The sequence below is a fragment of the Astatotilapia calliptera genome, chromosome 23, assembly GCF_964374335.1.
Source record: "Astatotilapia calliptera chromosome 23, fAstCal68.1, whole genome shotgun sequence".
NCBI classification, from domain to species: Eukaryota; Metazoa; Chordata; class Actinopteri; order Cichliformes; family Cichlidae; genus Astatotilapia; species Astatotilapia calliptera.
The window spans coordinates 20,332,013-20,358,053 of record NC_137443.1 but is presented as its reverse complement, the minus strand read 5'-3'; the positions used below and the strand labels follow the sequence as shown (position 1 = coordinate 20,358,053).

At 39.9% G+C, this 26,041-nt stretch overlaps 1 protein-coding gene across 1 annotated transcript in view; it reads left to right on the top strand.

Annotated features, from left to right (window-relative positions):
• LOC113015517 (uncharacterized) overlaps positions 1-25,289 on the top strand; it is a 28,557-nt gene extending 3,268 nt beyond the window's left edge. The window contains exons 2-15 of the mRNA XM_026157506.2: positions 396-569; positions 1,394-1,549; positions 3,495-3,547; positions 3,711-4,257; positions 10,228-10,320; positions 10,405-10,503; positions 12,872-12,994; positions 16,908-16,980; positions 18,024-18,237; positions 18,338-20,120; positions 20,248-20,421; positions 23,648-23,821; positions 24,120-24,166; positions 24,342-25,289. Of these exons, the coding sequence (XP_026013291.2) occupies positions 396-569; positions 1,394-1,549; positions 3,495-3,547; positions 3,711-4,257; positions 10,228-10,320; positions 10,405-10,503; positions 12,872-12,994; positions 16,908-16,980; positions 18,024-18,237; positions 18,338-20,120; positions 20,248-20,421; positions 23,648-23,821; positions 24,120-24,166; positions 24,342-24,913 (4,282 nt within the window). The 3' untranslated portion in view covers positions 24,914-25,289. The remainder of the gene's footprint in view (positions 1-395; positions 570-1,393; positions 1,550-3,494; positions 3,548-3,710; positions 4,258-10,227; positions 10,321-10,404; positions 10,504-12,871; positions 12,995-16,907; positions 16,981-18,023; positions 18,238-18,337; positions 20,121-20,247; positions 20,422-23,647; positions 23,822-24,119; positions 24,167-24,341) is intronic.
• Positions 25,290-26,041: the final 752 nt, after the last annotated feature.

Below are 26,041 nucleotides of genomic sequence, written 5' to 3'. Positions count from 1 at the left end.
TTACCATATGTTGATAATACCTACTAGACCTATAAGAATCATAGTTTCTGAGTTATATTACTTTTTGTCAATTTTCAACCAATAAATCATTAAGTTGATCTTGAAAACCTTGGGGGCTGTTAATATGGCCACACATTATACCCCTGCAAAGTTTTATCGGTATTGATTCAAACGTTTTCAACCCATCATGTTTACAGACAAAATGACATGAATGCATGCACACAAACACTACCAAAACCATAACCTCCCTGGCAGATCTAATTATTAAATAACTGGTTCAAGAAGTCCTCAAGAAGTGCTGACGAGGACATGCAGTTGTTAATATGAATTCCGAAGTGTCTATTAGATAAGGATGATGCAAACCATTTCAGAGCTTGTCATTACTGTCTCTTCAGACTATGTGCCTGTAATGTCTCAGAGAGAAGCTGTAGAGTTCTGTCTTCAGTTCTCAGCTCCCAATCCTCTAGATTGAGAGAACTGGACCTGAGTAACAACAACCTGAAGGATTCAGGTGTGAAGATCCTGTCTTCTGGATTAAAGAGTCTGCACTGCAAACTCAACACTCTTCGGTAAAAATTATTTAGCTTCTTTAAATAAAAGCCATTTATTTTAAAATATCTTATCTGGTCTTACTCATATTAACTTTTTTTTCCATCCTTGAACAATAAGAAATGAGGAGAGGTTCCGTTTTTGTTTTTTTGTTGTTGTTTTGTTTTTCCCAGATATTGCACAGTCCTTGATGTAATCTAACTGGGTTAAATTAATAGTAACATCTGGGGAATTCAATACTGATATGTACTTCAATTTTAGCTGAAGATTCAAGGGACCCAGTAGCTAGTGGCAGACAAAACTGCATAACAAAAGCAGCTGATCTAAGATTAATGATACTATTTTTTTAAATACTTGAAACTTGAATATCGTCCATTTTAAGTGAACGTGTTATTCTCCTTAGCACAAGGAAATGTGGCAAAAAGAAACTGTGTGAATCTATTAACGTATGTCCTTTTAAAAACAAAAAATTAAACCTTGTTTCTCTTTGCGACCTTTGTGGTTGCATTTATGTAGTTACTTATGCTACAAGCCACACTACAAAACCAAATCAAAGAACAGGACTTACTGTAATTTAGCTACATACATTACCTCCTGTGTTTTGTTTGGTTTTCCTTTTTTTGCATTATTGTAAACTAATCTTAAATTTTCACAGGAATATTTATTGCTCATTCAGCATGAATATGTTGCATGTATAGAAAATGCAAATCAAAGACAAAAATGTGAACCACAGTGAATTTTGAGTGACAAAAGCCTGATATGGATAGTTTACAATTAGACAGTTGAAACACCCTAGTGTTAGATTAGTGCCCTAAAAGTGTCTGTCTTCTGATGTTCTGTGCAGACTGTCAGGCTGTCTGATCAGAGAGGAAGGCTGCATTTCTCTAGCCTTAGCTATTAGCGCCAACCCTTCTCATCTGAGAGAGCTGGACCTGAGGTACAACCATCCAGGAGAGGGAGGAGTGAAGCAGCTGAAGCAGCGGAGATGGGAAACTCTCAGGTATGGAGAGGCCTGGTGCAGCCACAGGCAGGACAGTGGAATAGTCTTGACTGTAGATGTGGATATGATAGTGTAACTCTGTGTTAGTTCTGTGCATGTGTGGTAATCTGTCCAGGGTGTTTTACACCATGTCCCTCTTTGATAGCCCCAAATTCAATAAGCTGTTAAGAAACTAAAAATGATGGGTATACAGTAGGGGTGGAGCCGAACCCGAATACAGTATTCAGAAAGGCACAAATAACGTGTTTTTTACAAATATTTATTTCGAACAAATACTTTAAAATATATATTTGTATTCAGGAACAAGGGAAAACTTTAAATCAAAAATCTGAGTTTCCTTATAAGACCGCAGTGCATGTGGGTGACGTGTGAAAGAGGTGACTGACACTGGCTGCTCCACACAGCAACAGAGAAGGCTCGGCTGAGCAAAAAAAGACTGAACTGCATCACTATTTTTGTTGAATAGATTTTTTTGTACCTCACCTGGGTTCTGGAGGCAGTTTATAACTTTTGCGAAGATCAGTAGATTATTCCATTACACTGCATTATTGACGTCTGCAGTCGGGTCGGGTGGTCTCATGTTTGCTCTGTTTACGTAGCTCTGTTAGTTCGGTAATTTAGACAAAAGGCCGTTGACAGAGTAACGTTAACGTTTGGTTAAAAAGGTTAAAACAATGCTTGTGTAGTTGTGTCAAATTGTATGCACTTACGCGAGTTGCATGGTACGTTTAAGTTACTTTGTCTTTTGCAGACAGCAAGATATAGGCTATAGGCCAGTTAACCTTAGCATAGCTTCGCGTCACTCGTTAACTTAGCTGAAACTCCCCACATGGATTTGGGCAACCAAATAGAAAAGAGTGTGGCTGCTGCTGAGCCATCTCTTGGTCCTCCACCAGGCAAAAAAACTCAAGTTCTGTGTGGAAGCATATTACAGTCAGTGCTGCAGAAGAAACCAAAGTGATATGTGTGCAAAAGTCAAATCAGCAGACGCAGAAATATCAAACATCTGTCAACCTCTGCCATGGATAATCACATGCACTTAAAGCATCCACTCTTGATACGGTCTGCCAACCCCCCCACAAGCACCAATTCATCATCATAACCATGTTCTGCCCCTGCGAGTCAGTTTCGCTGTCTGTTCAGCATCCTCCAACAAGGACAGGTGGTGGTGGTGGTGGTGGGGGGGCTTCATAATGTTTGCAATGGTATTTTATTAGTTGTTGGTTTAACCCTGGATGAGGCCATGGCTGTTATGTTATTTTCACTTCAATTATGTTACATGTTCATTGCTGGATTTATGGAAAAACATCAACTAATACTGCATATCCATAATTATTATAATGGATGTAATTAAAGAATACTTACACTATAATGTTTATTTGAAGTGTAACACAAAAAAATGGATTTTTACACCTATTTTGAACTTTACTCGGATACAAATACAAATACTTTCCCCCCCTCAACAAATATAAATACCGGCTGCTTTGCACATCTCTCGTATACAATAAAGCTGGCTCATTATGTCTAGTCTATATATTCAGATTACACTTAATTGGTTCATTTGTTATGCACTCTGAACACGACAAGAAAAACTGTTGTTGCTATTCTTAACTCATAGAGAAAGTGATTTGAAGCCCTTCTTCTACATCTGAATTTTGTTGTTGGATAGTAGGGGACAAACTTGGAAAAAACTGGTTATTAATATAAAAAAATCAACAGAGCTATGGCCATTTGTACGTAATAAAACAGACTGAACTGGTATGAATTTTTCTATTTTGTAACAGTTCAGAAGTTTTTTTATTTTCTAAATTATTTATTTTTAACATTTTACCGGTAAATGTAAGTTTATATTAAAGAACAACTTACATTCCTTAAAAATGTGTGTAATGTCCATGTGTGCATGCTGAAAGAGACTGTGCTGGTCTGACCCCCCTCCTCCTTTCAGGGTCATTCTGGAGCCTGCTGGAGAACAATGGTTGAGACCAGGTCTGAGGAAGTGTAAGTGTGTTTTTAATGTGATTCATGAAAACATTCAACCATCTTCAAACTGTCACATCACTCATTCACATCTCTGATGTCAGGAGTCATTATCAAAGTGTCAATCAATGAACAGATGATGGATCAATAACTGGAACTGGATTGTGTTTGTTCTCTCCATCAGATTCCTGTCAACTCACAATCGACACAAACACAGTAAACAGAGAACTTAAACTCTCTGAAAACAACAGGAAGGTGAAACGTGTGGTGGAGAATCAGTCATATCCTGATCATCCAGACAGATTTGATGACTGTCCTCAGCTGCTCTGCACAGATTCTCTGACTGGTCGCTGTTACTGGGAGGTCGAGTGGAGAGGAGACATTGAAATATCAGTGAGTTACAGAGGAATCAGAAGGAAAGGACACATAACAGACTGTGGGTTTGGATCAAATGATCAATCTTGGAGTCTGAGGTGCTCTGACAATGGTTACTCTGTGTGGCACAGTAAGCGGCACATGCACATCTCTTCTTCTTCATGCTTCTCGTCTGTTACTAACAGAGTAGCAGTGTATGTGGACTGTCCTGCTGGCACTGTGTCCTTCTACAGAGTCTCTGACATTTTGATCCACCTCCACACCTTCAACACCACATTTACTGAACCGCTTTATCCTGGATTTAGGTTAAGGTCCAACCCTGATTCCTCTGTTTCTCTCCCCCTGTTAGGCAAAATTTAGACTGTTACAAAAAAACAAAGATGCTCCAGTTATTCCAAGATCAACATATTGCTTCTCTGTCTTTTTCCACTTAAAGCTTTACAGTCAACATCAGTATGTTGTGTTTCTCTTCTCTTAAGCTGATATGCTTCAGTTTTTGTGAACAGACACAAAAATTGCTTAACTTTGTATCAACTGCAGCCCTGCACCAGTAGTGAATTGAAAGCATGGAAGCATGGATGTAGCAGCCCCTATTGAAAAAGTCAGACATTGCACCAACTCCTGCCAAAGTTCCATCAAAATTTCCTGCTGTTTGGCTTAGTTAGAGTAGTTATTTTGTAATTCGTGATTGATCAGTAATATACTAAATAATAATGGTTTTTTGTCTTTAAATAATACCAAAGATCGTGTTCAAATGATATTACTTAGAATAGAATAGAATAGAATAGAATAGAATAGAATAGAATAGCCTTTATTGTCTTTTTTTTTTTTTTTTTTTTTTTTGCCTGTCCCGTTTGGCTCTTTTGCCATCAGAATTGTTGTCTAAAGGCAAAGAAAGATGCCCAACGGATTTACTTTACCAAATTGACCATCCCAGCCTTGCCGTAATGGTCAATTTGATTCACCTTTTATTGTTCATTTTATTTTCACTTACTGAATACGGGACAGACTTGACTGGGGGAAAGAAGGGGAGAAAGAAAGAGGGAAAGAGAAACAGCTGAGAAGAGGGACGGGGGAGAAGGGCAAAAAACAAAAACCAACAGAATGAGCAGAAAAAAAAGAAGAAAAAAAATGCATATATCAATCACCTGGGTCACCTGCTGAGAAAGAAAAAAGAAAACAAGCAGAAGAGAACAAGAGTAATAGAATAAACAACATCACAATGATATATGGGAATATGACAGTAAATACTAAATATTAAACATTATTGTGCAGCACATAAGATCAACAGAACACAGTGTGCTTTGAGGTAGGAGCCAAAAAGGGTGTAGTTTGTGGGTGTGATCACCCGTGTGTACACCTGTGAGCATGGACGCGCTTGTTTTTTGTTTTTTTAAAAGGTTCCTTCATGTAATAATCTGCTAGAGGGTGTGGGGGGGCCACAGCCCCGTCCTCCAGGGTATGAAGCAGGTATGGAGGAGATCAAAACTCCAGACATCCAGAGGCCCCCAGAACACAAGAGACCAAGGAAGACCAACAGAGGGGCAGCCGCGCCACTGTCCCAGAAAGAGCTGAGGAGAGTCCCAGATGAGGGCTCACTCAGCAGCCGCGGAGCAGAAGCCAGGGGGAGTTGCAGTGACGCGCCCGTGAGCTCCGCCGGCAGCCAGCCGTGCCTGAGTGACCGAGCCCCAGGCCGAGAGGCCGGGGGCACCCCACCTCCGAAGTGGCCCGAGCGAGCCCCAGGCTCCAGGCCCCGATATGCGGACACCAAGGAGTGAGCCGGTGTGTACCTGGACGCCCATCCCCGGATAGCCTTTATTGTCATTGTACAGAGTACAACGAAATTGGAGTGCCACTCCCTTGGTGCAAGTTTCAATAATAAATATAAATGTAAAATATAAAAAGTACAAAAAAACAATCGTAAGTACTCAAACAATAGTATGTACAATATATGTACAATATATGCTCTTTATTGCTAATAAAGAGGGGTTTCCAAATATCATTAAGCTGTAATTTCATACAAACACCTTTTGCTGCCAAATCAGAATGTGTTTTGGAAATTGGGTTCCTAAGCCTGGTGAAATACTCCATTTATTTTAATATTTTTCAATAACATACATCAGCCTGTATGTCTTAACTCCTGTCTCAAAGGGGACCACCGGTGTTCTGAGACTGCCATGCCTTTTTTCTGTTTTCATAATGAATTCGCTTGCTTATTTGTGTCCCTCACTGGATGTATTATAATGTGACAATACTGTAGGAGTGATTTTTTTGGGTTGTTATCTTATGCATGCTGTTAGTGGTCACGTTTGTGTTTTTTCTTTGGTGATTGTATTAAAGGTAGATGCACATAATTTTTTTTTCTTTTCTTTTCTTTTTTCTTTTTTGTGTCCCGTTTGGATCTTTAGCCATCAGAATTGTTGTCTTAAGGCCAAGAAAGATGCCAAGCGGATTTATTTTACCAAGTGGATCATCATGGCCTTGCCATATTGGTCCATTTGATTGACCTTTATTATAATTATGAATTTATTTTATTTTCAGTTGCTACAAACGTCACTGGGGGATAGGACAGGGAGAAAGAATGAAAGAAAGAGAGGGAGAGAAAGAAAACCAAAGGGGAGAGGAGACGGTGAGAGGGGGGGGAAGAAAGAAAAAAAAAACAAAAAACAAACAAACACCTGGATCACCTGTATGGAGAAAAAAAACAGAAGAGAAAACAAACAACAAAGAGCAACATAATAAAAAAAACCGCACCATCACAATAAACTAGCTAGCAGTAGATAACAGTAGATACTAAATAATAAACGATATTGTGCAGCACGCAAGATAGACAGCGCACAATGTGCTTTGAGGCAGCAGCCAAGAAAGGTGTAGTCCGCGTCTGTGAACACCCGTGTGTACACCTGTGTGCATACCTGTGTGGATCAGCATACTTGTATTCCAAAGGTTTCTCCATGTAACGATCTGCTAGGGAGTGTGGGGAGCCATAGCCCCGTCCACCAGGGTATGAAGCAGGTATGGAGGAGATCCAGGCCCCAGACATCCAGAGGCCCCAGAGTACAAGGACCCGAGGAGGACCACCAAAAGGGGGGGAACCGTGCCACCCTCCTGGGAAGAGCTGAGTAGAGCCCCAAAGGAGAGGTCACCCCGCAGCTACGGAGCAGAGGCCAGAGGGGGTTGCAGTGGCGTGCCCATGAGCTCTGCCGGGAGCCAGCTGTGCCAGAGAGGACCGAGCTTCAGGCCCAGAGGCCAGAGGCCTGAGGGCATCCCACCCCCCGGAAGGAGCCCAGCCGGGCCACAGGCGCCCGGCCCCACCAATCGGCCATCAGGAGTGAGCCGGTACATACATGAGCGCCCAGCCCCAGACGGCAAGGACCACCAACACACCAACGTCTGAGGGCATCAGCCACCTGCAGGGAGTGTGGTGAGGGGAGATAGGCCTCCGTACTTTAGAAGGCCTGAGATGTACCCAGAGAGGTTGAGTCTAAGACCCAACCTGGCATATAGACACAGACGAACAGGCGCACGCGGACACAAACATGCATTCCTACCCCCATATACACAACCAAATACTCGACACTCACCCAACATGTAGACAGACACAAATAGACACTGCACAGACAGTCACACTCCCCAAACATACTCTATATCCCAAGTCCAGGTACCCCCGCCCCCAGAGGGGCAAGCGGACCACTTCCTTATCTGCAGTAGCAGGGAGGCCCTGCATCCCAGACCCCAGTCTGACGGCCAGCACCTCCTCCCAGCCCCCCAGCCCTGACGGCTAACAGAACCGGGGTGAGTGAAGACCTCAAACATAACTTATTATGTTTGAGACTAGATGCACATAATTAACGCCAGGTGTGTTGTTGATTGCGAGGAAGCAAACAGTTTGTGACCGCTGCACTGTTATGTTAAATCATGTTGGAATAAAGAATCTAAAGGACAAGATAAGTATGGCTGGAGTTATTGGACTGTATCAAGTTTAATAAGTTAATGCATACCAGTGACATCGCGTCACCCCTGCCAAGAAACACCTCAGTGGCTTCAAGTGTAAGCTTAGCCTTTACAAATACAAATGGGTTATTAGCTAAAGGACTTTAGTTTAAATTGTTAAATAAAACTGTAAAATAGATGTTACAGTCTGTTATTAACCCTCTGTGACGACACTATCAAAGGGACTTCTTCTGATGCTTTATTTGACATGTAACTTCTAACACTTGAAAGCTGTAAGTGTAGCAGTAGTAGTTTCTTCACACTGCTTTCCATAAAGATTTAATAAAGAATTAAAGAAAGAAGAAGAAAATTTGATTATAATTTGTGCTGTCTTGCCTGTAACTTCTCCACAGTATGCCTTTTGTCCTGTCCTCCTCACATCCTTCCCAAACCAGCGATGGCAGCTGCCTGGTTCTGCTGGAGAGTTCTTCCTGGTGTTGCCAAGCACTTGTTCATAGTGAGCTGCCTGATCATTGGTGTTTTCTCTGTATTATTGTACATATAAATATTAAGCACCTCAAAGTGAAGAATAAAATAAAGTGAATAAATAAAATTCAATTGAATTGAAATGATCTGATTATGGGAAGAAGTGACGGCAGGTAGTGAATTAATAATGAACACTAATTATTAATAGGAATATTTCAAGGTTCCCTTACAGATATTATTTCATTATAAAATGCGTTTGTGGTCATAGCTGATTAGTCCTCATCAGAATGAAGTTTATTTTATTTGGCAGCAGTTGGCGCTAATGCGCCGGTTTCTAATAGCCAAAGAAGAAGACCACTGGTAGAGCAGCTGGATTTTACACCGTGTGCTCGGGACTGTAAGTTTTCCCTTATTTCAACTGTATGCTCGCTGTCAGAGAAGTGTCTGCTTTCACTCTGCTACACATAGAATCAGCAGAAAGCCGCCGCTCGGCTCTTCCAGTGACTTTGGTAACTTTAGTCGGGGCGGAGCATTTCCAGCTGGTTTCCGTTATATGAGGCAACACAGCCATTTTCCCCAAATAACTCTAACGACCGCTGTTTTTAAATACCACAACCTCAGTCACCCCAACCACTCACAACTTTAAAAGACAGCTTACATCTGTCGGTAAATAATAAAATCTGTTTCTGTTTACTTTCTGTTTCCCGTCGGGATGTTAATCCTTACATACTTTTCAGGTCAAGTTTGAGAGCAGGTTCATTGTGTGTCAAATTCCTGCGTGTCTTATGTTGGCCGTGTGAGAAGTTATGTTTACAACACTTTCACTTTAAGGAGGATGTTGTTAATGTTAATTACAGAATTACAAAATCATGCGTGTTGTTATGATACTTGTGTCATGATATGAGTGAACAGTTGTTGTTTAAGGTGCAGTTCATGTGGAAGCCACCGGAGGGTGGTGTGGAGATAATAAAAAAGTGATGGCTAAAACCTAAGACGGTGTCATGTCTGCTCCCTGAAGTAATATCGTAACAACTTGTAGTGATGGAGTGTTGCCAGCTGTGGGCGCAGCGGCATCCACGCTGGCCTTTGAGACGCTGCTCTCGAGTGAATGCTGGTTATTACTTAGGTGGACCTCAGAAGCGCTCTATACAGGAGGGCAAAAGTAAAAGTTTGAGGTTTAATGATGTTTTTAATTACAGTAGGATGGCGTCAGCAGGTCATGACGTCATTGTGACGTGGTAGGGCGTCATATTGAAAATAATTAGTGTTTTACAGCCCTTTCAATGGACTTTCATATGCTATATTGCTCAATATGGTTAAAAATCAAGGTAACCTTTGACCTCGAACTTTGACAAAGTGAACTTTGACCTAACAGTGAAGGTAAAGGTCAAATGGTCATTCCTTATTTTCACATACATTTTCATTTAAATTATTATGCCTGTCATGTTTTCATGTCTTAGGTGAAACAGGGCATGATATTATGGGATAGTAGATGTTTTTTCCTTCTAAACAAAGTGTTGTACAGTCTCCCTTCTTTCTTCTTGTAATAATGTCAGACATGCTATTTATACATTCAAATCCATAGCTCAAGATTTGTTGCAGACATGATGTGGGAAACCTGTAGGGTATCTGTTTTTGAAGTTTCCTCCTTATCAGTCAAAAACAGGTGATGCATGTTCACAGATTTTAGTTACTCACTGTTGGAGGGATTTATAACCCACTGACCCTAAAGGCTGGTCAGTTTAGAACAGCAGACCCTTCATTCAAACACAGAGGGTGTGTGAGAGATTAGATTAGAACTAGATACTCGTGTCATTAAATGCATCCTGTATGTTCTGGGATGATTTGTGTTTCCTCTCCAGGTAAAGGTAGAAAGTGTGTGTGAGCTGATGTGGATGTGAATTCAGCAGCATGGATCAGTGTGAGGACAGAGAGGAGGGAGTCCCCCCCTCTAAAACCACTCTGTGTGGGGAACATGAGAGCCAGACCACAGCTCAGAGGTGAGATGACCATCTCTAACTGTCCATGACTCTTCTCCATGTCACAGCTCAGCACTCACATCACTGCTCCATCATTATTCACAGGAACCAACCTGGACCTGAACCCAGCTGTGTGTCCTTAAAGAGTGATGCCTCAGTTGAACGCCACATTGAATTTAAACAACAACCCTCTGCTGCAGGGAGGTAAACATGAACATGGGCTTTTTTGGGTCTTATTTACATGACAGAGTTTAATAGTTTACCACAAGTTTAAAATGACAAATACAATTTAAAATATTTAAGAAATTTTTTTAAAACAATACAAACACAGTTATTGAAGAATTGAAGAGGTAAATCATCTAAAACAGCTACCCACAGAATCTGAATGGTTCCTGTTCCTGTTAAATTAACCAAGTGTTAACAAAGAATACAGTTTAGGAACTAAAACAGATCTTCTGAGCTGAGGACAGACTTCAGAGACCTGGAGTATGATTCTGTCACTGAAATGAGTTTGAGGTGGTCTATAGGACCAGGTAGCATAGAACTGATATACAGTGGCAGCTTCCTGATACAGCGATTGAACAAAGACAAGTAAAATGTGTCTATCATGTCTTTTAGATGTAAAGAAAGGCTTTTTTAAATCCAAAGTAGAGATGAGTACTGCTACCATCAGCGGTGCTAGCAGCAGCAGGTCATCGGCCTCACGTCTGTGTTTTTATCATTCTGCTCAGGTGGTTACAGTCGACATACAAACCTTCATTTTCTTTATGCTTGTTAGCACAGACGGCCTCTACCTTATATTCCACCTGCTGAGTAGCTGATCGATATCTTAGGACGACACTTATTTGGCTTTGTTCATTACTGAAGTATGATGAACTAGTTTAAGTGACTTGAATTTCTTTTTCCACTCAGCGAGGTCAGCAGCTTTTATTCTTCCACTAAAACAAATGTGATGCCTTTCTAATTTGTTTCCAACCATTTCATTATACAGTAATTGTTAACTTACCCATATTACACAAACACTGTGAACTAGGGCTGCCACGATTCCTCGAGTAGTCACGATTACGTTGACGACTAATTTAATAGTCGACGCGTCTTTTGAAGCTTTGTAAGATGCTGAAAGACGCCGGAATAAGTAGGATTTAAGAGTGTAGTAACGGACTGAAACAAAAGATGGCAGCAATGCATTTACAAGGATGCCAGCTGCTGTTAAACGCCAAAGAAGAAGCAGTCTGTGTCCAAATTCAGAGGCCGCATTTGTAGGCCGATTATGTTACAGCGACGCGACAAAGGCTGTCCAAACTTGAAGACTTCTCCATATGCGGCAGGCAAATGCGTCCTTAATTTCCCCCAGATCTGAAGGATTGGTCGGGTGTATCATTCGTGACACAACCTATCCCAGAATTCATAGCACGGCTCAGTCAATTCCAGTTTCCAACAATGGCGGCAGCTACTTAGGTTTAATGTTACTGTTATTACTCTTTCTGGGTTGCAAAATAAAGTTTTCAGATATTTTCAGGCGAGAATGTAGCTGTGTAAACTTCAAATATTTGCTCAATTTATCAAGACATCACACATTTGCAAAAGTGATCTGACGTTTTCATAGACGAGCTGGCCGGGGGGTCAAGGTTCAACTCCCGGCACATTGTTTTCAAACCGTCCGCGGTCTTTCGCTACTAAGGTTTAACATGATACAGTATAAGTCACTTAGATAACTTAAAAATGCTATTGCTTGGCTTTTTTCAGTGTTTTGTTTGTTCCTGAGTAAACCGGTTTAGCTGAGATTAAAGTTTTAGTTTTCACACAGTTGAATAAACGTCAAACAGAAAACCAATTAAACAGAAGTGTGAGATGGTAGAGAATTTACTCCAGTGTCCTGTAATATTTTAGATAGCAAGGAGCAGACGGCTGAGTTTATTAAACTCCACCAAGACAATCTGCAAATTTCATTAAAAGTTTAATAAACCATCATCTTATCTTTAGTTTTGGTTAGCACATACCTTAAACACTTTAAACACTAAGCTAATGATAGTTATATAAGAGCAGATGCATGCTGGTGCAATATCCTGTACATTTTATGTCCAATGGATCTAATTAGTCGACTAATCGCAAAAATAATCAGTGACTAGTCGACTATCAAAATAATCGTTTGTGGCAGCCCTTTTGTGAACCATGTAAACCAGCACAACATGATCTCAGATTCAAAGGTAACCATCAGAGGAGGAGCAAAGCCAGCAGGAATCATCAGCTGAGCGTTTTTTTGTCGTCATCAAACGAGTACAAACTACTGCAAACAAAGAAAGTTGTTAGTGTAGGAAGAATGCCTTTCTTGTTAGCTTCCTCCATACTATGTAAACTGTTAAAAACTCTGTATTTTGAACATGAACCTGAGCACAGCTACATCTCCTTGAAGACTGCTGCCTCAGTTGAACATCATATTGATGTTATTAGAAAGCAGGATGAGAGTGAGACTAGAGCTCAGATGTGAGTTGACCATGTCTAACTGTCACAAACTCTCTGACCTCCATGGCACTGCTGAGCCCTCAAATCAATGCACCGTCTTTATTTACAGAAATACAGTTAGGACTACAGCTGGATCTGACCCCAGTCCTGAACCTAGCAATGTGTCCTTGAAGAGCAGTGCCTCGGCTGAACGGGTCATTGAATTTAAAGGACAGCCCTGTACTGCGGAGAGGTAAACATGAGCTTTGCTCCACATACAGTGCTCCGAAATGTCTTAACAAAGGAATATGTCAATTTTTCAACATGAGCTCAGCTTGATGTGTTTTTGTTTTTAGTGAAAGTCAAAGAAGAAAAAACTAAAACACGGCTGATGACGGAGTTTATGAGTCTAGTGTGTGTTTGAAATGAAAAACAGATTTACGAACATGTTGAAAAAAAGAAAAGCTCAGAAAAACCAAGTTAATAAAGAGTTAACTGCATTAAGGACGCTGTGTAAATGTACATAAAATTTGTATTTGATCATTTTTAAATCTCATAAATCCACATCTTATTTACAATTGAATACAGACAACATATAAAATCTTTAAATAAGCCAATGTACCATTTTAAGAAGAGCAGTAGCTCATTTTGAATTTGATGGCAGCAGCACAGCCCAGTGGAACAAGGTTGCCACTGTGTAGAACTCTCTCTTCTTTACACAACAGTCCATAAACATCTGGGACCAGTTGCTGGACCTTTGGGAGAGCAATGGTGTCTCATTCTTGTTTGATATAGTATTTTCGCTGCTCAACAGCTCCAGGTCTTCTTTGTCATATTTTTCATTTTATGATGCACCAAAGGTTTTAGTTGTTTGAAGATCTGGACTGCAGGTAGGCCAGCTCTACATTCAGGCTCCTCTAAAACCGTTTAGCACTGATGGTGCCTTTAAGATTTGCAAGCTGCGAGTTCCATAGGCACCAGTGCACGCCCACACATCAGAGGCTCCGGCTGTCAAACTGAACACTGATACCAAGCTGCATGTTTTTTCCCCCTCTTTAGTCTGGGGGATGAAAGATCCATGTCTTCCAAAAAGAATGTCAAATTTTCTTTTGTCTGATGACAGAACAGTTTTCCACTTTTCCTCAGTCCATTTTAAATAAGCTTTGGCCCGGAGAAAGCAGTGCTATTTCTGGATTATTTTCACTTCTTACTTATTTTTTTGCATGAAAAAGCTTTAACCTGCATTTGCGTATGCCATGGGGAAGTGTTCCTTAGCTCATCCAGTGATTTTCATGACAGAGTCATGCCTACACTGCAAAAACTCAAAATCTTACCAAGTATATTTGTCTAATTTCTAGTCAAAATAATCTCATTACACTTAAAATAAGAAAGTCAGCTAGAGAGTAACATTTAAGTTAGATATAGAAACTTGTTTTTAGACAGTGCATCTTGGACCTGGAGAATTTTCACTTGTTCCATTGGCAGTTTTTTCACTTAATACAAGATATTCTTGCTTGAAATAAGTGAAATAAATCTGCCAATGAAACAAGTGATGATCTTCCATTGGCACCCTACGATGATGCAGTAGATGATGAGATAGTCACAGACTTCACAAATTTACATTGAGGAACATTATTCTGAAATTGTTCAGTAATTTGTAGATGCATTTTGTTGCAGACCAGTAAACTCTGCCCATCTTTATTTCAGAGAAACTCTGCCTCCCCAAGATGATATTTATTTCATTAATTAACTAATTATTGTACAATGGTTCTGTTTTTTTTTTTTTTTTTTTTTTAGCACCACTTACTTTTTGTCACAATCATAACTTAAAAAAAACATTTTTCCTAATCCTGGGTCTTTGATCCAGAGTTGTGAGGTTTTGTAATGAATTCTTGCTTATTATTTAAAGTTCTGTTTGTTATCTAGTTTTTTTAATTGTTACATTCAATTGTTATGTTTCTCCTTTATATCTTGAGGTTTCTGGCTGTTTATTTCCAGTAGTTGTTTTGGCAGGATACATAGATTCTTGTGCTATTTTTTAGCCTTGTGTTCGTCTGCGTTAAGTTTGAGTGTTTTCTCAGGTAATTCCTGCATATTTATTTGTATTATTAGCCTTCTCTGTCTTGTTTGTAGTTCAACATCTTTAGTGCTGCAGAAATGTGCTGGTTAGCAAAGCTGCCTTATATTCCACCTGTTGAGTAGCTGATTGACATCTTAGGATCAATACTTAGTTGGCTTTGTTTATTACTGAAGAATGATGGTTTAGTTTAAGTGATTCGAATGTATAACAAGTGTGATGCCACTTTTATGGATTTTTAACCATTTTATTATACAGTAGTTGTTAATTTACACATTTACACAGAAAATAGAAAATATATCAAATGTTTAAATGACAAAAATGTGTCATTTGAACAAGAACAGTTGCTCATTTTGAATTTGATAGCAGCAACACAATATATACAGTGGGGCAAAAAAGTATTTAGTCAACCACCGATTGTGCAAGTTCCCCCACCTAAAATGATGACAGAGGTCAGTAATTTGCACCAGAGGTACACTCAACTGTGAGAGACAGAATGTGAAAAAAAAAATCCATGAATCCACATGGTAGGATTTGTAAAGAATTTATTCGTAAATCAGGGTGGAAAATAAGTATTTGGTCAATAACAAAAATACAACTCAATACTTTGTAACATAACCTTTGTTGGCAATAACAGAGGTCAAACGTTTACTATAGGTCTTTACCAGGTTTGCACACACAGTAGCTGGTATTTTGGCCCATTCCTCCATGCAGATCTTCTCGAGAGCAGTGATGTTTTGGGGCTGTCGCCGAGCAACACGGACTTTCAACTCCCGCCACAGATTTTCTATGGGGTTGAGGTCTGGAGACTGGCTAGGCCACTCCAGGACTTTCAAATGCTTCTTACGGAGCCACTCCTTTGTTGCCCGGGCGGTGTGTTTTGGATCATTGTCATGTTGGAAGACCCAGCCTCGTTTCATCTTCAAAGTTCTCACTGATGGAAGGAGGTTTTGGCTCAAAATCTCACGATACATGGCCCCATTCATTCTGTCCTTAACACGGATCAGTCGTCCTGTCCCCTTGGCAGAAAAACAGCCCCATAGCATGATGTTTCCACCCCCATGCTTCACAGTAGGTATGGTGTTCTTGGGATGCAACTCAGTATTCTTCTTCCTCCAAACACGACGAGTTGAGTTTATACCAAAAAGTTCTACTTTGGTTTCATCTGACCACATGACATTCTCCCAATCCTCTGCTGTATCATCCATGTGCTCTCTGGCAAACTTCAGACGGGCCTGGACATGCACTGGCTTCAGCAGCGGAACACGTCTGGCACTGCGGGATTTGATTCCCTGCCGTTGTAGTGTGTTACTGATGGTGACCTTTGTTACTTTGGTCCCAGCTCTCTGCAGGTCATTCACCAGGTCCCCCCGTGTGGTTCTGGGATCTTTGCTCACCGTTCTCATGATCATTTTGACCCCACGGGATGAGATCTTGCGTGGAGCCCCAGATCGAGGGAGATTATCAGTGGTCTTGTATGTCTTCCATTTTCTGATGATTGCTCCCACAGTTGATTTTTTCACACCAAGCTGCTTGCCTATTGTAGATTCACTCTTCCCAGTCTGGTGCAGGTCTACAATACTTTTCCTGGTGTCCTTCGAAAGCTCTTTGGTCTTGGCCATGGCGGAGTTTGGAGTCTGACTGTTTGAGGCTGTGGACAGGTGTCTTTTATACAGATGATGAGTTCAAACAGGTGCCATTCATACAGGTAACGAGTGGGGGACAGAAAAGCTTCTTACAGAAGACGTTACAGGTCTGTGAGAGCCAGAGATTTTCCTTGTTTGAGGTGACCAAATACTTATTTTCCACCCTGATTTACGAATAAATTCTTTACAAATCCTACCATGTGGATTCATGGATTTTTTTTTCACATTCTGTCTCTCACAGTTGAAGTGTACCTCTGGTGCAAATTACTGACCTCTGTCATCATTTTAAGTGGGAGAACTTGCACAATCGGTGGCTGACTAAATACTTTTTTGCCCCACTGTATATATATATATAACTTGTATACTTGTATGGGCAAAGTGTATAAAAATCACTTGCCAAGCATAAAACTGAATGAAGCCAATTCTTGAAATTTTCTTTACAGTGTCACCAGGTCAGATGTTCCCACTGGTCCGACTGTCCCGCAGGATAAAAAACACCTGGACTCCATATTTAAGGTCTGTACGTTTACAATTACTTGTTTTTTTCTGTTCATTTCATTGTAAGTTTTTCAATTTTTCACAAAGAATAAAATTCAAAAGAAAAGCTTAATAATTTGATTTAGCTCCTGATGGAACTTTATTCAGCCAGAAACTCCACATAAGGACTACAAACAGATTGAATTAGATTAAAACTAGGAGAAAGTTTATTTGCACTTTCAGTTAAGCTAATGTTAACTAACTTTAGCAGGGAGAAAGCAAGTTTTATCGATTGAAGACTGGGTGTGGGCTACCAGGAATTTGACTGACGTGGCTTTCTTCTGGCTGACGTTAGCTAATGCTCTTTTTGCTAGTATGGACACATTTCAAGGTGTCTAATGTAACAAAATGAGGTGGATAAAGTCAGCTGATCATTCCAATCCTATGTTGCTCATCTGGATGATAAAATATCTTGCCAATATTTTGTAAGTTAATAATAATAAGTAACCGTTGACTGATTTATGTAATGTTGTTAAATTATAAGTGGTTGTAAATGTTATTATATGCAAAACAATTAATGAATCGAAATCCTAGTTGTCTTATCTTCTAAATACTTTACCAGGTAATATTATCCATGATAACCACACATCGATTATGTGGTTATTGTTCGTATAGTCTATTTACAACTTACTTAAATATTTAGTTATCCTTTTTTAGAGCTTTGGATTGTGAATATAACCAGAACTTCAGAGAATATCAAGGTTCTGTTCTTTTTCCAGCACACCAGTGCTGATTCGCCATGTCCCTTTTCACTGTAGGAGAAAAACAAGGTAGCCGGTAAGTCCGGTCAGGAGAATCACTTCACCGGAGAGGCATAAAACATATATTGTATCAGTAGATACTGTTATAATTGTGTAAAAAGCAATCATGGCTAATGCTTGCTTGCTTCAATATAAAGGGCAATAAAGAAAGAACTAGACCATTACATTAAAAGTATGTCCAATATATAGCTGATGCATGGCTGATGTTTCTCAATGATTTCAGTCTGAATGTGAATGTAGCATTCAAATAATGTTTTCCAGCTGTTGGAGGAGAACCTCAATGCTTTTGTGAAGAATGAACTGAAAAAGATCCAGAAGGTTCTGAGTCCAGATTACATAAAGAGTCAGGCAGAGGAGTTGTTGCAGGGTGACCATGAGATGGAGAGGAAGAGCAGCAGCGAGGCATTTCTTCGGATCACAGCGAACTTCCTGAGAATAATGAAGCAGGAGGTGCTGGCTCAACGTCTGGAGAATAGTAAGAGGATTTCTCTAAAGATATAATAAGTGGTAGACCATTTTATTATTATTACTATTATTATTTATATTACATAAATGTTGTTTGTGTATTCTTTTAGGATTCCCCATCATGTGTCAGAATAAACTTAAATCTAACCTGAAAAAGAAGTTCCAGTGTGTGTTTGAGGGAATTGCTAAAGCCGGAAACCCAACCCTTCTGAATCAGATCTACACAGAGCTCTACATCACAGAGGGAGGGACTGCAGAGGTCAACCAAGAACATGAGATTAGACAGATTGAAACAACATCCAGGAAATCAGACAGACCAGAAACAACAATTAGACAAAAAGACCTCTTCCAGACATCTGGAAGAGATAAGCCAATCAGAACAGTCCTGACAAAGGGAGTGGCTGGCATTGGAAAAACATTCTTAACGCAGAAGTACATACTAGATTGGGCTGCTGAAAAAGCCAACCAGGACATCCAATTCATGTTTCCATTCACTTTCAGAGAGCTGAATTTGTTGAAAGACAAAAAGTTCAGCCTGGTGGAACTTGTTCATCACTTCTTTACTGAAACCAAAGAAGCAGGAATCTGCAGCTTTGAAGACTTCCAGGTTCTGTTTATCTTTGATGGTCTGGATGAGTGTCGACTTCCTCTAGACTTCCACTACACAGAGACCCTGACTGATGTTACAGAGCCCACTGCAGTGGGTGTGCTGCTCACAAACCTCATCAGAGGTAAGCTGGTTCCATCTGCTCGAATCTGGATAACCACACGACCTGCAGCAGCCAATCAGATCTATCCTGAGTGTATTGACATGGTGACAGAGGTTAGAGGGTTCACTGAACAACAGAAGGAGGAGTACTTCAAGAAGAGATTCAGAGAAGAACAGGCCAGCAGGATCATCTCCCATATCAAGACATCACGAAGCCTCCACATCATGTGCCACATCCCAGTCTTCTGCTGGATCACTGCTACAGTTGTGGAGGATGTGCTGAAAACCAAAAAGAGGAGAGAGTTGCCTAAGAACTTGACTGAGATGTACATCCACTTCCTGGTGGTTCAGGCCAAAGTGAAGAAGGTCAAGTATGATGGAGGAGCTGAGACAGATCCACACTGGAGTCCAGAGAGCAGGAAGATGATTGAGTCTTTGGGAAAACTGGCTTTTGATCAGCTGCAGAGAGGAAACCTGATCTTCTATGAATCAGACCTGACAGAGTGTGGCATCGATATCAGAGCAGCCTCAGTGTACTCAGGAGTGTTCACACAGATCTTTAAAGAGGAGAGAGGACTGTACCAGGACAAGGTGTTCTGCTTTGTTCATCTGAGTGTTCAGGAATTTCTGGCTGCTCTTCATGTCCATCTGACCTTTATTAAGTCTGCTATCAATCTGCTGGAAGATCAAATCTCCCAGAAGTGTGAAACAAGAGAATTTGCAGAGACACAATTCTATGTGAGTGCTGTGGACAAGACTTTAAAGAGTCCAAATGGACACCTGGACTTGTTACTCCGCTTCCTTCTTGGTCTCTCACTGAAGGAAAATCAGACTCTCCTACGAGGTCTTTTGACACAGATAGGATGTGGCTCACAGACCAAGCAGGAAAATATCCTGTACATCAAAGAGAAGATCAATCAGAATCTGTCTGCAGAGAAAAGCATCAACCTGTTCCACTGTCTGAATGAACTGAATGATCATTCTCTAGTGAAGAAGATCCAACAGGCCCTGAGTTCAGGAAGTCTCTCTACAGATAAACTGTCTCCTGCTCAGTGGTCAGCTCTGGCCTTCATCTTACTGTCATCAGAAGAAGATCTGAATGTGTTTGACCTGAAGAAATACTCTGCTTCAGAGGAGGCTCTTTTGAGGCTGCTGCCAGTGACCAAAGCCTCCTGCAAAGCTCTGTAAGTAAACAGTGGTGTTTCTTTACAATCCATTACTTAGTGGACAGTGGAGAGTATTTAATAACTTACTACACATTTTCTTATTTCCATTTTCTCTTATTTTATTTTATTTTTTTACATTTTGCAGATTGAATATCTGTAACCTGTCAGTGAGAAGCTGTGAAGATCTGTCCTCAGTTCTCAGCTCCCCGTCCTCTAATCTCAAAGAACTTGACCTGAGTAACAACAACCTGCAGGATTCAGGAGTGAAGCTGCTGGCTTCTGGACTGAAGAGTTCACATTGTATACTGGAAAGTCTCAGGTCAGTATTCACATATCTGTTACAACTCATAACATGTAGATGAATTTGTAAGACTGTATGATTTGCAAATTAATTGTTGCATATCCTTCTTTATTTTGGATATTAGTTTTATTAAGATTTTATATTATTTTCCTCTGCTTTTGCTTCTTGCTTGTGACTGTGAATTCACATTTAACCCTTTAAAGCCGGTTTTGCGTAACTATTTTTAAATACCTGTAGAACCGGAACCACGTAAGCTAGCGCAATAATATCTTTTTGCACATGAAACCAGAGGAGTTGTACTTACATCTTATGCCATCAGCTTGTCCTAGGTCACGGTTTCCTTCCACATATAGCTTTGCAAAAATTGCATAAAAAGCGCTTGCAGGAAGAAAAACATAATATTCCAGAAACACACTTTGCCAATGCGATCAGCTGTTCGTAACACTTCCTACATTGAAATAGACATCAGCGTGACCGATCGCATGTCCCCCATTACCTGCCCAAAACCGGAAGTGACGTCATTTTCGCGGAAAATGTAGTTTTTTACTTGTAGGCCTTAAAAGCCTATACTGTTTTTTTTTTAAGTCATGTTTGACATGCTTAGAACTCAAATTGCACTGCTTTAAATAGTTTATTTTGATGCACATGCTGTTTTCTTTGCAAATTTGCATCATAGGATTGTTTTTAGTTTTTTCTGCAGTATATAAAAATTGTTGTATCTCAAAAATAAAACTATGAAGACACTCAAAATAAATTTCCTGTTGTTGTAAACTATTTTTTGCAACTTCTTTGTATATAAAGTTTTGAGGGATGAACCTCTTAAATTTCTCCAAGTAGAAATATATGTAAAAAAGACAAAAACGAATTTGAAATTATTTGTAGTTTATTGCACTTTTTTGCAATTTATGCAGTTACTATGGACTTAATGCAAACATATTATTAAAATTTGGGCTATAACAGTTGTATTGATGTATAGCAACAAAAATGGCACTACAGCATGTAAAAATATAAAGTAAGCTCTGGTGGACTTGGTTCTATGGTAGGTCTTAAAGGGTTAAAAAACCTTTTAGTAATACTCTTGTCAAACACTTCACCCTTCAATACATTTAAATGTTTGAACTGTGATGATCAAATATTTTTAGACTTTTCCTTCTGAATGACACTTCGGTGACGTTCTTTTAGATATTCACTTTGTTCTCATAAAAATATAATAAGTTTGATGATTTTACTTTTCATCATCGGGTCAATATTTTGGCTTAATGAACCACAGCTCTAAGAAAACCTTTGTCTGGTGTTACTAAAGCCAACTGTGATTTGATAGCAGCCTTGAGCTAGTCTGTATTTTTATACTTTTTGTGGAAGGTGTTAATCATCATAGTCTGCACAACTGTCAACTATCAACACTGTTCTCCATGACTGTGGTTGGGTGTTACTGACCTAGACTGCTTATACAATGTTTGAATACTTTTTTACTGTAATATGACCATAGTTGAGATTTCTGATTATCATGTGCTATAAGCTACAATTATCAATGTTAAAACACAGGCTTGAAATATTTCACTTTCACTATAGAATACATACAAGTTTACCATACCACATTAAATTACAAAAAAGTATTTTCACAATATTCCAGTGTTCACATGCTGGATGGACTAGGGAACGATATCAAGTGAACTATGTTGATCTGTGAAATCAGAACCCCAGTACACGAAATCTGCCTCGGCTCTCTGTTTATAAAGTCTAGTCTCTGATCCTATGAGCATTATCCAGTTGAGAGTGCAGAGCTTAGATGGAGCCAACAGATGAGGGGATTTGCTCAGTTCTAACTGCATCTATTCTGGATGTCTATCCTTCTTATCTCTGAGGAACCCTTGTAGCTCAAGGAAGATTCCCCAGCAACACATATTAATGACAGCTCCCATCTAGATCAGTGCTCTAGGAATATGACTGGTTTTATTTTAGTGACTCGGTAAACTAAGCCACAGGGGTCTGTAACTTTTAAAAGCCTGGACTAACCTGTAAGAGCTACTAACTAATTTGGGATTAATACTCAGATTTTTAAACAATAATTAAATCACCTGAGTTATACTAAGTTAATTAACCTACTCTGAACGAATGCTGATTTCTTCTGATACTTGAGTTAAATTTATCATCAACTCATCCTCATATGAAAATCAGTTTTAACATAATTCTTTTTTAAATTCAAATACATAGGAATCATTTTTTCTTACTATTTCTCTTCAAAACTCTGTGCTTGTCAATTATACTATATAGATAACTATAGTAATAGTTTATTTTATTAGCTCATACATATGTTATAGTCAGAGATTTTTTTATATTCCCAGCTTCTCAATGTCACACACACACACACACACACACACACACACACACACACACACACACACACACACACACACACACACACACACACAGCCTCCAAGTCCAACTCACACACTCTCTCAGTGAGAAGCAATTAAGCAGTTAAGTATGATCAACTGTCAGCAAACTCACATATGAATTATGGTTCTGTGTTTAACAATCACAACATACTTAATACCTTTTTTTTCATTCAGAATCATATATAAAGATGAGCTGGAGACACATTTTTTCTTTTCACAAGGCAGAAGCTGGATCATGTCTACACACAAAATCCAGACATTGGAGCAGACATTATAAACTGTATTGCTCATTAATCATATTATTAGACTTCGGTTATATTTTTGATTAAGATGAAGACATAGTGTTTTCAGTGGGAGAAACATTTCATCACTCACCCAAGTGACTTCTTTAGTCTCAGCTGATTGAAGGTTTCCCCAACCTTATGAACAGTACATTTGCATAACGACTGAAACTAGCACCACGGATTAAGATAATTTATTCATAGCATTCTGTATCATTTTAAACATACAAGGCTGGATGTTGAGTCCTTTTACCCTCTCTCACATGTAATTGGTGTAAGCGGGGGGACCTCGTCTCTTCAAATGCTTAATAAGAACCAACTCAATGACAGATTTGAATAGGTGGAATCAAATCTGAAAACACAGCACGAGAAATGGCTTTAAAGATGAACACACAAATGACAGATATAGACTGATATATATACTGATATTTAGAATACTATGACATGATAGCTGCTAGCTCCCTGTTTCAGTTATTGCTCTTCTTATTTTAATATGTCATATTATTTCACAGCACACAGCAATTCCCTGGGAGTTTCCTTCATATATGTTGTGTGTGTATGTAGTCTATCAGGCTGTCTGATCGCAAAAGAAGGCTCTGATTCTCTGGCCTCAGCTCTAACGTCCAACCCCTCCCATCTGAGAGAACTCGACCTGAGCTACAATCATCTGGGAGAGTCAGCAGTGAAGCTCTTGTCTTCTGGACTGGAGAATCCAGACTGGAGTCTGGACACTCTCAGGTATGGATAGGACTGCTACACCCACAGACAATTTCTAATAGAGGGAGGAGTGATTGAAAATATTTCTCACTGTTGATCTGTTTATTGGACTATTGCGAAATTTTGACTGATCTGTTAATCACTGATGTTAGGAGCATTTTTCCTCTTACAAGAGGCAGTGAACATAAATTGGATATATTTGTGTGTAGCAGCTGCAGGAACATCTTTGTCATTGTTTAGTTTAGACAGATGTGTGTGTCTGTCCTTGTGTGTAAAAGAGCGATGTAATGTGCAGGATGTAACCCCCTCCTTCTCTCAGGGTGGAGCCTTCAGGAGACCAATGGTTGACACCAGGTCTGAGGAAGTGTAAGTGTGTTTTTAATGTGATTCATGAACACAAAGCAGCACACATTCAACCATATTCAAACTGTCACATCACTCAGTCACATCTCTGATGTCAGGAGTCATCATCAAAGTGTCAATCAATGAACAGATGATGGATCAATAACTGCAACTGGATTGTGTTTGTTCTCTCCATCAGATTCCTGTCAACTCACAATCAACACAAACACAGTACACAAGAATCTTAAGCTGTCTGACAACAACAGGAAGGTGACATATGTTAAGGAGGAGCAGCCATATCCTGATCATCCAGACAGATTTGATGACTGGTGCCCCCAGGTGCTGTGTAGAGAAGGTCTGACTGGTCGCTGTTACTGGGAGGTCGAGAAAAATGGACAGGTTCACATATCAGTGAGTTATGAAAGAATCCCAAGAAAAGGGCACAGAGATGAAAGAAATGACATTGAATTTGGATTTAACGATCAGTCCTGGTGTCTCAGCTTCTCTAAACGAGGTTGCTTTGCTTGGCACAACAATAGAGAAATGTTCATCTGCTCTTCCTATTGTTGGTCTGGCAGAGTAGCAGTGTATCTGGACTGTCCTGCTGGCACTCTGTCCTTCTACAGAGTCTCCTCTGACACTCTGATCCACCTCCACACCTTCAACACCACATTCACTGAACCTCTTTATCCTGGGTTTGGGTTTGTGTTCAGAACAACATCAGGGTTTTCGATCTCTCTTGATTCTTCAGCTTCTCTGTGTTCAGTTTAGTGTAAATAGCGTCTTGTCTCATTATTTCTCTCTGTACCGTCCAAACTTTAATGTCACCATGTCTTTTGATGAATGAATAAGTTATAAGTGTAATCAAATAGCAAACATCATTTTATGGTCTTCAACTTGAACCCTCTCAGGCTCAAATTAAGTTTTTGTTGCTAATGCACAAAAGAATACCTGCAGTGGTACTTCTGAGTAAAAAAACCTCATAAAATATGTATGTGGGGTAATCAGGTTGTTAGCTTTTAACTGTTGCAAATCTGCAACGCCTGCCTTGAGAGGGTTAAAGAAACCTTTCTATACTGTCCCATACTGTCTGGGTAAAATTTGACCCTTTTTTTTTTTTTTACAATAGAGTTCATTACCCTCAGTACCATTCGTTTTAGCCTTTGAATTTTTTAATTTGCTTTTTGCTAAAGTAGTACCACAATTACAATATTTCAGAACTTAGTGTATGTTGCTACAGATGTTTGTACCCTGAGCATGTTCCAGGTCAGATTTGATTATGCATTGAATGAGCAGCAAATGTTAGCACTTCCAGACAAGCTGTTGAACAGAGATGAACTATTCTGAGAAATATTCATATATGAATATATGTATATTTTCAATATTTTTCAATATATGAATATTGAAATATTCAGAAAATGGTAAATGGCCTGCATTTGTATAGCGCTTTTCTAGTCCATAGGACCCCAAAGCGCTTTACACTACATTCAGTCATTCACCCATTCACACACTGGCGATGGCAAGCTACATTGTAGCCACAGCTGCCCTGGGGCGCACTGACAGAGGCGAGGCTGCCGGACACAGGCGCCACCGGGCCCTCTGACCACCACCAGTAGGCAAACACGGGGTTAGTATCTTGCCCAAGGACATTTGGCATGCAGCCAGGATGCAGCCTGGGATCGAACCACCGACCTTCTGATTAGTGGCTGACCTGCTCTGCCACCTGAGCTACAGCCACCCCAGAAGAGGAGCATAGCTAAATAAATATAAAAGGGTATATAAAAGGGTGGTTCTCTGGCCTCAGATAAATAAATATAAAGGGTATACAGGAGGCAGCACGGTGGCACGGTGGTTAGCACTGTTGCCGCACAGCAAGAAGGTCCTGAGTTCAATTCCACC